We start from the raw sequence: 14,138 nt of genomic DNA on the forward strand, positions 1-14,138 counted from the left end.
AAGTCAGAGTGTTGTGTCTACAAGTCAGAGTGTTGTGTCTGGTAGTCAGGATGTTGTGTCTGGTAGACAGTGTGTTGTGTCTGGTAGTCAGAGTGTTGTTTCTGGTAGTCAGAGTGTTGTGTCTGGTAGTCAGAGTGTTGTGTCTGGTAGTCAGAGTGTTGTGTCTACAAGTCAGAGTGTTGTGTTTGGTCGTCGGAGTGTTGTGTCTGGTAGTCAGAGTGTTGTGTTTGGTAGTCAGTGTGTTGTGTCTGGTAGTCAGAGTGTTGTGTCTGCTAGTCAAAGTGTTGTGTCTGGTAGTCAGTGTGTTGTGTCTGGTAGTCAAAGTGTTGTGTCTGGTAGTCAGAGTGTTGTGTCTGGTAGTCAGAGTGTTGTGTCTGCTAGTCAAAGTGTCGTGTCTGGTAGTCAGAGTGTTGTGTCTACTTGTCAGAGTGTTGTGTCTGGAATTCAGAGTGGTGTGTCTACTAGTCAGAGTGTTGTGTCTGGTAGTCAGAGTATTGTGTCTGCTAGTCAGAGTATTGTGTCTGGAATTCAGAGTGGTGTGTCTACTAGTCAGAGTGTTGTGCCTGGTAGTCAGAGTGTTGTGTCTACAAGTCAGAGTGTTGTGTCTACAAGTCAGAGTGTTGTGTTTGGTAGTCAGTGTGTTCTGTCTACAAGTCAGAGTGTTGTGTTTGGTCGTCAGAGTGTTGTGTCTGGTAGTCAGACTGTTGTGTCTGGTAGTCAGAGTGTTGTGTTTGGTAGTCAGGGTGTTTTGTCTGGTAGTCAGAGTGTTGTGTCTGGTAGTCAGTGTGTTGTGTCTGGTAGTCAGAGTGTTGTGTCTGCTAGTCAAAGTGTTGTGTCTGGTAGTCAGTGTGTTGTGTCTGGTAGTCAAAGTGTTGTGTCTGGTAGTCAGAGTGTTGTGTCTGCTAGTCAAAGTGTCGTGTTTGGTAGTCAGAGTGTTGTGTCTGGTAGTCAGAGTGTTGTGTCTGGTAGTCAGAGTGTTGTGTCTGGTAGTCAGAGTGTTGTGTCTACTAGTCAGAGTGTTGTGTCTGGAATTCAGAGTGGTGTGTCTACTAGTCAGAGTGTTGTGTCTGGTAGTCAGAGTGTTGTGTCTGCTAGTCAGAGTGTTGTGTCTGGAATTCAGAGTGGTGTGTCTACTAGTCAGAGTGTTGTGTCTGGCAGTCAGAGTGTTGTGTCTGGTAGTCAGAGTGTTGTGTCTACAATTCTGTAACAGAGACAACAAATCAGTTTTTCATCTATAACTAAGTCTAAGACTATTTAAAGTCTATGGTTGTGTCTGCAAAATCTGAAAATATTACCCTCGCAGTTTACAATGTTGTCAACACAATCCTGACCGATGTGGTTCAGCTGTACACCCCCCACCCCCCAAAACGATTGCACAATCTTCATTATCACGGAACTTTAACTGTCTAAAACGCCATCAGGAAAAATCCATTATCAATAGGTTGTTGTTTTTCCTTCCCCGACTTTTATAATTGCATAGTTAAATTATCCTCTGCAAATCTGAACATGATTAGAAAACACACTCAAGTGCAAAATAGGCCTATTATCTTGCCCTGATTTGTGAGCAGGATATTAGTACATACCATCAGCTAAAATCACGTGTGTCCCCCCCCCACCACCACCCCCACCTGTATTTTTTCAATTTCTGCACACCCTGTTAATAGTTTTTCATATCCGAGGGAAACAAACGATAGTCCCGGGTGCGTAACTTATTTAGAACACAGTAGCTTATCTTTTCTCTGGGATCTGTGCAGACTCAGGCGAAAGGAAATAGTTATTCATTCTCACACCCAAATATTAGCTTCCCCAATCGCCACCGATAACACTGTTTATCTATGGTTTAACCATCAAAATGTGTAATTATCTTACACTTACTCTTCTTCCCCTTCCCCCTTATCAGTCATTAGCATAAAAATGTGTCACGACAGCAGCTTTTGAACAGCTAAGCGATCTGGGATGTTTCAACGCAATAGCAAATCTGTTGTCTCCAGCAAGGGAAAAATGTTGAACCATCATCAAATATGCTCTATGTTCACCGTGTACCCCATCATTTTGTTTTTTTGTTTCGCAAAGGAAAAACCTGACCAAGGTAACTTTGAAGAGGGGAACACGCGAACTCTCTGTGAACTGGTGAAAAGTACACAGCAATGCCAGCTAATTATACTAGAACTATAATCCATTCATTATTATTTGTCATTAACCCCTCCCACTAAATGCAGAGGTGTTTACAGTATATAAATAATAATCTCAACTCGCGATTCAAGAAAAGAGGAAATGGCTAATTTATGACATATGACGACGATGATATTAATTAATCACCATAGTATCATCAACCGACTGACGTTGAGCTGATTTCATCACTTCTATAGCCATGGACACCGGTTAATTACTGAGATATTACTGCATACACCAGTTAATTAATGAGATATTACTGCATACACTACATTACTGAGATATCACTGCATACACTGGTTCATACCTGAGATATTACTACGTACACTACTTTATTACTGAGATACTACTACATACACTGGTTCATACCTGAGATATTACTGCATACACTAGTTCATAACTGAGATACTTCAACAGCCTAATCTTCTGATCATGAGGCCTTGAGAAGAGGGAAAATGTGACCTGAATGAGAACAGCCTTTGAAACAGTTTCCTGGGTGTCAAACACCCATCTCTCACTAATTGGATATACAGACAGATGACATCCATCTCTAATTCAATGTACAGACAGATGACAGTTCAGTTAGGAGAAAAGATGGCACTGACAAAGATGGACGCCTCTCTTCACGTTCTGAAGAAACTATGCTGTATTTTTATTTTTTTATGGATTATTTCTTACAATGTTACCCTGGGAAATCTTAAGTTTTATTACATACAGCCCGGAAGAACTATTGGATATAAGAGCAACGTCAACTCACCAACATTACGACCAGGAATACGACTTTCCCGAAACGGATCCTCTGTTTTGGACCACCACCCAGGACAATGGATCTAATCCCAGAAGCCGACCCAAGACAACGGCACCGCAGAAGGGGCAGATGGAGCAGCCTCCAGATCAGGCTCCATAGACGTGCACATCGCCCACCGCTCCCGAGTATACTACACGCCAATGTCCAGTTTCTTGACAAAAAGGTAGACGAAATTCGAGCAAGGTTTGCCTCCCAGAGGGACATCAGAGATTGTAACATTCTCTGTTTCACGAAAACATGGCTCTCTCGGGAAGGCAACGGTTCAGCCACCGGGCTTCTCTATGCATCGCGCCAACAGAGATAAACATCTCTCCGGGAAGAGGGAGGGCAGGGGTGTGTGCTTCATGATTAACGACTCATGGTGTAATCATAACAACATACAGGAACTCAAGTCCTTCTGCTCACCCGACCTAGAATTCCTCACAATCAAATGCCGGCCATATTACCTTCCAAGAGAATTCTAGTTAGTTATCGTCACAGCTGTGTACATTCCCCCTCAAGCAGACACCAAGACGGCACTAAAGGAACTTCACAGGACTTTATGTAAACTGGAAACCATATATCCTGAGGCTGCATTTATTTTAGCTGATTTGAGAATAAGGTTACCAAAATTCTATCGGCATATTGATTGCACTACGTGTAAGGGTAATACACTCGACCACTGCTACTCTAACTCCCTTCGGCAAATCCAACCACGACGCCATCTTGCTCCTACGGTCTTATAGGTAGAAACTCAAATAGGATGCACCAGTGACTAGAACCATTCAATACTGGTCTGACCAATCGGAATCCACGCTTCAAAATTGTTTAGATCACGTGGACTGGAATATGTCGACCTATACGCTGACGGAGTGAATTTATAAGGAAGTGCATTGGAGATGTTGTACCCACTGTGACTATTAAAACCTACCCTAACCAGAAACCGTGGAAAGATGGCAGCATTTGCGCAAAAATGATAGCGCAAACCACCGCATTAACCATGGAAAGAGGTCTAAGAACATGGCTGAATATAAACAGCGTAGTTATTCCCTCCGCAAGCAAATCAAACAAGCGAAATGCTGGTACAGGTCCAAAGTGGAATCGTAATTCAACTGCTCAGACACGAGACGTATGTGGCAGGGTCTACAGGAAATCATGGACTACGAAAAGAAAACCAGCCATGTCACGGACACCGACATCACACTTCCAGACAAACTAAACACCTTCTTTGCCCGCTTTTAAGATAATAGAGTGCCACCGTTGCGGCCCGCTAACAAGAACTGTTCCCCCCCTCTCCTTCTCCGTGACCGACGTGAGTAAAACACTTAAATGTGTTAACCCTCGCAAGGCTGCTGGCCCAGACGGCATCCCTAGCTGCGTCCTCAGATCAAGCGCAGACAAGCTGGCTGGTGTGTTTACTGAGATATTCAATCTCTCCCTATCCCAGTTGAATGTCCCCATATGTTTCAAGATGGCCACCATTGTTCCTGTACCCAAGAAGGCAAAGATAACTGAACTAAATGACTACCACCCCGTAGTACTCACTTCTGTCATCATGAAGTGCTTTGAGAGACTACTCAAGGATCATATCACCTCCACCTTACAGGCCACCCTAAACCCACTTCAGTTTGCATACCGCAGGTCCACAGACGATGCAATCACCATCACACTGCACACTGCACTATCCCATCTGGACTAGAGGAATAGCTATGTACAGTGGTTCCTCCTTTAAAATTTGCATCATACTGTGGCACACCTTGCATGCTGCCGCAGTTTTCTGTGGCACATCAGCCAATTTTTCTGTTACTGCAAGTTATTGCTAGTTTGACCACCCTAGAGCATCTCCGAGAAGCATTTGATCGTAATCCGTATTGGCATTACCAGATAATTTAAAACATTTTTTTGTAATAACATAGTATATGGGATAGATTTTAAGAAATTTGGCTTAATTAATTTGATGATATTATGGTGTTTCTATTCAGAGAAAAATGAAAAACAAAACCCTCAGTGTTTCCCTTAGGATGGAATGGAAAATATGGCGATGTACAACGTGATCGTCGGCTACAGGATTGGAGGATTCTACATTGTTTGCCTTCATTAGACAAGTTTGTTCCAATATTTCTGTAAATCAGTGATATTTATTCCCATAGTAATTTGTTATGGATCCATAACTACATCGACATCTGCATTTTGAAAGAGTATTGTATTGTAGACTGCACAGTAGCCTAATAAACAAATAAACACATTTGGTTAATAAAATAATGACAAAAAAATACTCTTTCAAAATGCAGATGTTGATGTAGTTACGGATCCATAACAAATTACTATGGAAATGTCGAAGGTGAACCGAAAACCTGACGAACCCGCCACGTACTGTATGTTGACTGCCTGTCAGAGGTGGAATTCCAGAGTTCACAGGTGTTCCTGGCATGGATTGTGACTCCATCTTGTTCCTTTTCAACGCGTGACTGAGTCAATGACTATTCAAGCCATTGACTCACTAATGAATGAAGATGATGAGAGATCGGCAAAGGCAATCTGTAATCTGCGGGCATCAAGGCTCAGAAAGAAACGTTATCTATACAGTTGAAGTTGGAAGTTTACATACACCTTGACCAAATACATTTAAATTCAGTTTTTCACAATTCCTGACATTCAATCCTAGTAAAAATTCCCTGTCTTAACCCAGTTAGGATCACCGCTTTATTTTAAGAATGTGAAATGTCAAAATAATAGCAGAGAGAATGATTTATTTCAGCTTTTATTTCTTTCATCACATTCCCAGTGGATCAGAAATTTACATTCACTCAATTAGTATTTGCAAGCATTGTCTTTAAATTGTTTACCTTGGGTCAAACATTTCAGGTAGCCTTCCACAAGCTTCCCATAATAGATTGGGTGAAATTTGGCACATTCCTCCTGACAGAGCTGGTGTAACTGAGTCAGGTTTGAAGGCCTCCTTGCTCGCACACACATTTTCAATTCGGTCCACAAATTTTCTATAGGATTGAGGTCAGGGCTGTGTGATGGCCACTCCAAAACCTTAACTTTGTTGTCCTTAAGCCATTTTGCCACAACTTTGGAAGTATGCTTGGGGTTATTGTCCATTTGGAAGACCCATTTGCGACCAAACTTTAACTTCCTGACTGATGTCTTGAGATGTTGCTTCAATATATCCATGTCATTTTCTTACCTCATGAATCCATCTATTTTGTGAAGTGTACCAGTCCCTCCTGCAGCAAAGCACCCCCACAACATGATGCTGCCACTCCCGTGCTTCACGGTTGGGATGGGATTCTTCGGCTTGCAAGTCTCCCCCTTTTTCCTCCAAACGTAACGATGGTCATTATGACAAAACAGTTATATTTTTGTTTCATCAGACAAGAGAATATTTCTCCAAAAAGTACAATCTTTGTTCCCATGTGCAGTTGCAAACCGTAATCTGACTTTTTAATGGTGGTTTTGGAGCAGTGCTATTTCAGGTTTTCAGGTTGAGTTTTCAGTGGTCTTTCAGGTTTCGCTGGGCGTAATTTCAGGTTATTTCGATATAGGACTTGTTTTACTGTGGATATAGATACTTTTGTACCTGTTTCCTCCAGCATCTTCACAAGGTCCTTTGCTGTTGTTCTGGGATTGATTTGCACCTTTCACACCAAAGTACGTTCATCTCTAGGAGACAGAACGCATCACCTTCCTGAGCGGTATGATGGCTGCATGGTCCCATGGTGTTTATACTTGAGTACTATTGTTTGTACAGATGAATGTGGTACTTCAGGCATTTGGAAATTGCTCCCGAGGATGAACCAGACTGGTGGAGGTTTCTAATTTTGGCTGATTTCTTTTCATTTTCCCATGATGTCAAGCAAGGAGGCACTGAGTTTGAAGGTAGGCCTTGAAATACATACACAGGTACACCTCCAGTTGACTCAAATGATGTCAATTAGCCTATCAGAAGCTTCTAAAGCCATGACATCATTTTCTGGAATTTTCCAAGCTGTTTAAAGGCACAGTCAACTTAGTGTATGTAAACTTCTGACCCACTGGAATTGTGATACAGTGAATTATAAGTGAAATAATCTGTATGTAAACAATTTTTGAAAAAATTACTTGTGTCATGCACAAAGTAGATGTCCTAACCGACTTGCAAAAACCATAGTTTGTTAACAAGAAATTTGTGGAGTGGTTGAAAAATGAGTTTTAATGACTCCAACCTAAGTGTATGTAAACTTCCAACTTCAACTGTAGCTCGGCTATTAGACAATTCTTTGGTAAAGGTTGAATAGTATATTGTTCAGCTAATATCCTGCTATGTTTGTGAAAAACTAATAATACTGATTTGTCCCTTCCCACATAAAAAAAATCCAATTGACAAAGTGTTTTTAGCCACAATCGGCACCAACCCCAATTAATACATTTGGGCACAGTCGTTAGCATGCTGGACTTTGGGCAAGAATGTACAGGGTTCGAAAAATGCTCCCTGCTTGCTATGATGCATGAGTTTGATACACCTGGTATTGAATATGGCTGAATTCTTTTTTTGCTAAATAGCGATTTTCGTCAATTAAGTTTGTCAAAAAAATATGCACAATCGTTTGTCTCTACATTAACTAACATATTCCTCCCAAATTTTTTGCTTGACTCGTTATGACGTTATAACTACATACATTTGCTTCCCCGTAATGTTTTGTCAGCCAACTTTGCTGAAGTCATCAGGGACGGGTGGCAAGTATGAAATTCGTCATTGGAACCACTCGATATGATTGGTCATATAAAACCTTGGGACCCAAATGCATAATGAGTGCTCTATCTCCCCCTTGTGGTGGTCTGGAGTAATGAAGCCATGACGCTGGTTACCTCTAAGTCCTGCGCTGTAAGCTCGCAACCTTTAAAGGAGGAACCACTGTAAGAATGCTGGAAGCCCTGGGCTTCAACCCCACCCTGTGCAATTGGGTCCTGGACTTTCTGACGGACCACACCCAGGTGGTGAAGGTAGGAAACAACATCTCCACCTCGCTGACCCTCAACACTGGGGACCCACAAGGGTGCGTGCTCAGCCCCCTTCTATACTCCCTGTTCAACCACGACTGCGGGGCCATTCACGCCTCCAACTCAATCATCAAGTTTGCAGAAGGCACAACAGTAGCGGGCTTGATTACCTACAGCGACGAGACAGCCTACAGGGAGGAGGTGAGGGCACTCGGAGTGTGGTGTCAGGCAAACAACCTCTCACTCAACGTCAATAAAACTAAGGAGATGATCCACATCGAAGGGACAGCAGTGAAGAAAGTGGAAAGTTTGAAGTTCCTCGGCGTACACATCAACGACAAACTGAAATGTGTGGCACAACAGCACCTCTTCAACCTCAGGAGGCTGAAGAAATTTGGCTTGTCACCCAAAACCTTGACTAACTTTTACAGATCCACAATCGAGAGCATCCTGTCGGGTTGTATCACAACCTGGTATGGCAACTGCACCGCCATCAACCGCAAGGCCCTCCAAAGGGTGGTGCGGTCTGCACAACACATCACTGTGGGCAAACTACCTGCCTTTCATGACATCTATAGCACCAGATGTCACAAAAAGGCCAAAAAGATCATCAAGGACAACAACCACCCGAGCCACTGCCTGTTCACCCCGCTACCATCCAGAAGGCGAGGTCAGTACAGGTGCATCAAAGCAGAGACCGAGAGACTGAAAAACTACTTCTATCTCAAGGCCATCAGACTGCTAAACAACCACCACTAACTCAGAGAGGCTGCTGCCTACACGGAGACCCAATCACTAACTCAGAGAGGCTGCTGCCTACATGGAGACCCAATCACTGGCCACTTTAACAAATGGATCACTAGTCACTTTCAACAATGCCACTTTAAATAATGGCACTTTAATCATGTTTACATATCTAACATTACCATCTATTTTATACCATCTATTGCACCTTGCCTATGCTGCTCGGCCATCACTCATCCATATATTTATACATACATATTCTCATTCACCCCCTTTAGATTAGTGCGTATCGGGTAGTTGTTGGGGAACTGTTTGATTACTTGTTAGATATTGTTGCACTGTCGGAACTAGAAACGCAAGCATTTCGCTACACTCATATTAACATCTGCTAACCATGTGTATGTGACAAATACAATTTGATTTGGTTTGAAAAGATTGAAAAAAATGTTGAGAGGGAATAAGCAAAGACATTTCCCTTCTTCCCAATATTATTTACAGCACTGTCTACATATTTACATATTTCATTTATCCAACCAATTAGTGAAACCAGATGTTTTTCTGACTTCAGAAACCTTCCCTCTGGAGACATGAAAGAAATGCTTCTATGTATGTAGTGACCTTAATGACCAGTTGATCATCTTTTTGTTGTCACATACCCAGTTCTCCGTTCTCAATGACCTCGAACGTGGTCCAGAGGTCGACCGGGTTGGTGACCACGTTCCTCGTAACCAGCGTGGACTCTGCCAGCTCGTCTGACGTCATGGTAGGAGACAACTACCACAACACAACCACAACGATGTTAGAGAGAGGAGAGGAAACAATCACATCTTAGCAGGACTGGGTTCATTTCCATTGCAGACCATTTAAATTCACCCAGGAAGAAACAGGAAGTGAACTGAAATCACAGTACATTCTTAAAATGTCCATTAACTTGCTGAATTTAAATAGAACGACTACAACCCTGCATGTTAGCTATCCCCATCAGATAATTAGGGAATGGGGGAAAGGTTGGGCATTTGTATCACTGTCAAAGATTTTCCATCACTTGCAATCTGGAAATGGAGAATACAAACGTCTACATTTGTTTGTGAAATAGTCTGCACAGAAACTATTCTGTAATCATAGTGTAGAGGTGAACAGAAAGTAAAGAACAAGCATGACTCAAAAGAGAAGAAAATAATTGTTAATGTCGCAGTGAGTCGTAAAACAGTCCACTCTAACCCCCCCCCCTCCCCTTTCCACCCTACTGCTGTTCCACACCTGCAAAATAAATCCATTACCTGCAGCTTACCACTGCCTCTGATGAAACACAATTACTCACACAATTATATCAGAAGTGTCTTTGATTAGCTAGCTTTTGATTTATTTCGGTGGCAGTAATCCTATCAGGTTTAACCACCAACGTCTTGGCCCTATTCTATCATGCCCTCCACTCCCACACCTCTCTCTATTCCCTCCATCCCATCAGCTCTGTACCTCTAACTCCCCCAGACTCCGGTACACACCCCTCCACCTCCTTTCCTTCTACTCCCTTTATCCTTCGTTCTCTCCATCCAACTTATACACTCCCCCTCTTGCTCACACTTTACACACACACACACACACACACACACACACACACACACACACACACACACACACACACACACACACACACACACACACACACACACCTTGATTAAGCAGCAGTCCTCCGGCTCCCTTCTCTCCAGGAACACCTCAAAGATCAAGTCCCCGGCCGGAGAGAACTAAATAGAAGGAGAAAAAGAGGGAGAGAAACAGAGGAGAAAGAAAAAACACAACATTCGGATTAATTGGCTTTTGTTCTGAATTCCCACCTCGGTGTGGCCTGAGCCTAAACAGAGGGAACCAAGGGAAGCATTAGACGATTTGAGGAGAGTGGTAGAGGTCGTATTCTGAGCTACAGGCAAAACTAAATATAGTGCTTTTAATTGATGCGATGTTTTGGCAGAATGAGGGAAGCAAGCCAGAGGAAGTCAGAGAGGTGGAAAGGGAGGGGAGGGGCGGGGGGGTAAGGGCTTCAAATGTAGTCAACATTTCTGCCAAACTTTATAATATCCCAAACAAGTGTTCAGTCTCTTAATCAGGGATGAATACTAACTTGAGCTAACTCTGACCTTTGATCCGTGACTTTGAGTCAATGGAATGTCTGTGTGGAAATCTGAAGCTTGTAGTAGATCAAGTAATGATACTCCTCTTAGGATTTTGATATCATTTTAGATTTAACACTGGGACAAATGTATTTTTCAATCTGTGAGAATCCAGTCTGTTCGATACCATTGAGGTAACATACTGTATCAGGCCACATACAGAGTCTATTAAACACGCGCAAGAGGCTTTGGAGAAGTCCTTGGGATCTCTCAATTTCCCTTCAACCTCCGGCATTGTAAAACAACAGCCGAGAGGCCATTGGAAACAAAGTGACATTGCATCAAGAGTCATATGACCTTATGTCTCTGTCCTTGTCCTCTGTTCTCTCTCTTCACAACAACAAAAAAAGACTTTTTAAGATCGGGTTATCATGAGCAAACCAACTTCTGAGACAAAAGTGAAAAGTCTGCCTTCTATGAAACATTTCTTCTCAACTTTGAACTAAACAACCTATGATGTCTTCAACAACAGTAAGCCAGAGAGAAAATATTGTAAACAAGCGGAGAGAAGTTGTGGAATGAAGGTCATACATGACGGAGAGGTCTTGGGAAAAGACAAATGCCATGACAATGGCAGGGCTGCGCAGGAAAAATAATAGGTTGGCCTATGACATGTCATCATTATAACAGGTAGAGTCCTATGTGTGTGTGTGTCTGTGTTTTTCTGTGTGCGTGCGTGCGTATGAGTGCGTGCATGTGTTCCACACCGGTAGAGATTACAGCCCACAGACAAAGAGATGTTCCATTAGCAGAACTAAGGAGAGGAAAGAGGAGACAAACACTGAAGAGGAGATGGTGGAAGCTGGTGCAGGGAATGACAGAAGGATGGAGAGGGGGAGAACAGGAAGTAGAGAAGAATAAGGCCCGAGGGGGTGTGGTATAAGGCCAATACACCATGTCTAAGGGCTGTTCTTATGTGCGACGCAACACGGAGTACCAGGATACGCCCATTAACCGTGGTATATTGGCCATATACCACAACCCCCGAGATGCCTTAATGCTATTATAAACTCGTTACGCAACACGGAGTGCCTGGATAGAGCCAATCGCCATGGTATATTGGCCCAGAGGAGCCTTACATATTATAAACTGGTTAGCAAATGTAATTTGAACAGTAAAAATATATTGTTTTGGTCATACACATGGTATAGTGTCTGATATACCACGGGTGTCAGCCAATCAGCATTCAGGGCTAGAACCGCCAGTTTATAATTACAATTATGAATGCTGATTGGCTAAAAGCCGTATAATCCGGTCCTTGAGTTCCCCCAACAGCACAGATTTGTGTTGTAGCCCCCAACATACCCAATTCATTATTTGGGGCCTGATGATTAGTTGACAAGTTGAATCCAGACAAAAGTGTTTGTCCGGGGTACTTGAGGACCGGAGTTGGGATCCACTGGCCTACAGTATGATGGCATTAGTCTTATGGGCATTTGCAATGCACCCCTTGACAATTTGCATCTGAAGCAGACAAGCTTAACTCACACACATTGTTTACATATTGTTCAGCTATATGTTCCCCCCCGCCTCAAAAAAACTGTAGGCCTATGGTAGCATTGGCATTACATGCCATTATCAGCTGCAAAATGGGTTCACATGGCTGATATCCTGACAAAATAGTAATAATCTAATAATACAACACAGAAACACAGACAAATTAGAGACAGATTCCCTTCCTCTCTTTAATGCAGAATCGTGACATGATTAATTAACATCGACACTAGTTCTTCATAAATAATCGTTAAGTTAACAATCAAAACAAGTTTAAACACTTAACTTCAAATAAATTACTATTTCATATAATTTCCAAAAGTCTACAAATAACCTAACTCATATGTAAGGCTAGACATTTTAGTAACAAGTAGGCTGTTATTAATAAAACATTGTTTCAGGTATAATAAAATAAGTCCATACCAGTAATGTCCAACATCACTCCACCGAACCCTGATCTACTGAGTGAGAACACTTCTGTTTCAGCCCAGTAACAGCATCATTAATTATTAACTAATTAGGTTTGATACATTGAATCAGGTGTATTAGTGCTGGGTTGGAACAGAAGCCTGTACACCCAGCAAGGGTTGGTCTGCTCCAATTGTAATAGGAATATACATTGTGTGTGATTTTTAAACTGTATTTATGTTTATAAAATGTGCTAACATAGCTAGTTATACATAAACCATATGGTATACAAGGATGTACCCTTTTTCTCTTGGGACATTCATTAGGACTTCTTCATCTGCGGACAGGGTTTTACGGCTCTCTGTATCTGAGGACAGACTACCGGACAGACGACAGACATCAGAAAAGAAACAGGCCTCGTTATAATCAAGTTAGACAGCCCTGAATATTGTGTTGCTATATCTTTCTGTCCTCAGTTTTTCCTCGCTAGGGACTGGAACTGGACAATAGTTTCAGAATGTATATCCATCCTATTCAGAGTAGCCTACTCTCCCTTCTCTGACAGCTGGAAGTGCTAACGTTAGCTAATCTTTTCACACTCTTCCATTGCTGTTAGCTAGCTACCTAAATACAAATGCATTTGTAGTTACAATGATACATATCATCAAGATAACTAACTAGCTAATATGAAGTTAGCAAGCTGGTGATATTTTATTTACATTGCTAGCTATACAGTACGTAAAGTTAGATAGCTAACATTACGAGATCAGCTCTTTGGAGTAAGCCTGCACACTATGTTTATGTAGAAAGCTAGCTAATAATATATCATTTTTGGATCATTATCAAAATATATTTACTTGCTTGAATAGGTTCTTCCACGGCCTCCGTTTTCTGTCTCCCTAGAAAAACTAAATAATGGGCAATATTCCAGAAGTTTCCATAAGTAAACTTGCTAGCTACTTCAGTGGATGTTGATCACATTTCTACCGACAAAATGAACACATATCTAGTGGCAAATGTGTTAAATTATATAGATGATATGAAAGGGATAATCAACTCAGGGCTTCATGTGTTCATTAAAAAATAACGCATAGCCCCCTCGTTGATTATCACTTACTTATGCAGCTGGTTGAGACAGTACCACACATTAAACCACTTTCATCAACTGCCCTGATAACCAAACAGTCCATGTGTGGCGGACATTTTGAAATGCTGAGTCTTGGCCCCCAGTTAAAGCACACTTCAGCTTGTCTTGACAACAATCACTCTCAGCTGTGGAAACGAGTGGGGAAGAGAAAGGTTTACAGGTGTTTCTATGCATCATGGTACTTATTCTTTCCTCTCCACCGGAAACGAGAAGTTCACAGTAGATTTAA

The 14,138-nt window shown here is 42.1% G+C and overlaps 1 protein-coding gene across 2 annotated transcripts in view; it reads right to left on the minus strand.

Annotated features, from left to right (window-relative positions):
- Positions 1-14,138, minus strand: part of arap2 (ArfGAP with RhoGAP domain, ankyrin repeat and PH domain 2) — a 237,733-nt gene that overhangs the window by 17,843 nt on the left and 205,752 nt on the right. For both annotated transcript variants that reach the window (XM_042298473.1, XM_042298474.1), the window contains 2 exons: positions 10,363-10,437; positions 9,346-9,463 (listed from right to left, as the gene is read on the minus strand). In XM_042298473.1, the coding sequence (XP_042154407.1) occupies positions 9,346-9,463; positions 10,363-10,437 (193 nt within the window). The remainder of the gene's footprint in view (positions 1-9,345; positions 9,464-10,362; positions 10,438-14,138) is intronic.

The sequence above is a fragment of the Oncorhynchus tshawytscha genome, linkage group LG15, assembly GCF_018296145.1.
Source record: "Oncorhynchus tshawytscha isolate Ot180627B linkage group LG15, Otsh_v2.0, whole genome shotgun sequence".
Lineage (NCBI taxonomy): Eukaryota > Metazoa > Chordata > Actinopteri > Salmoniformes > Salmonidae > Oncorhynchus > Oncorhynchus tshawytscha.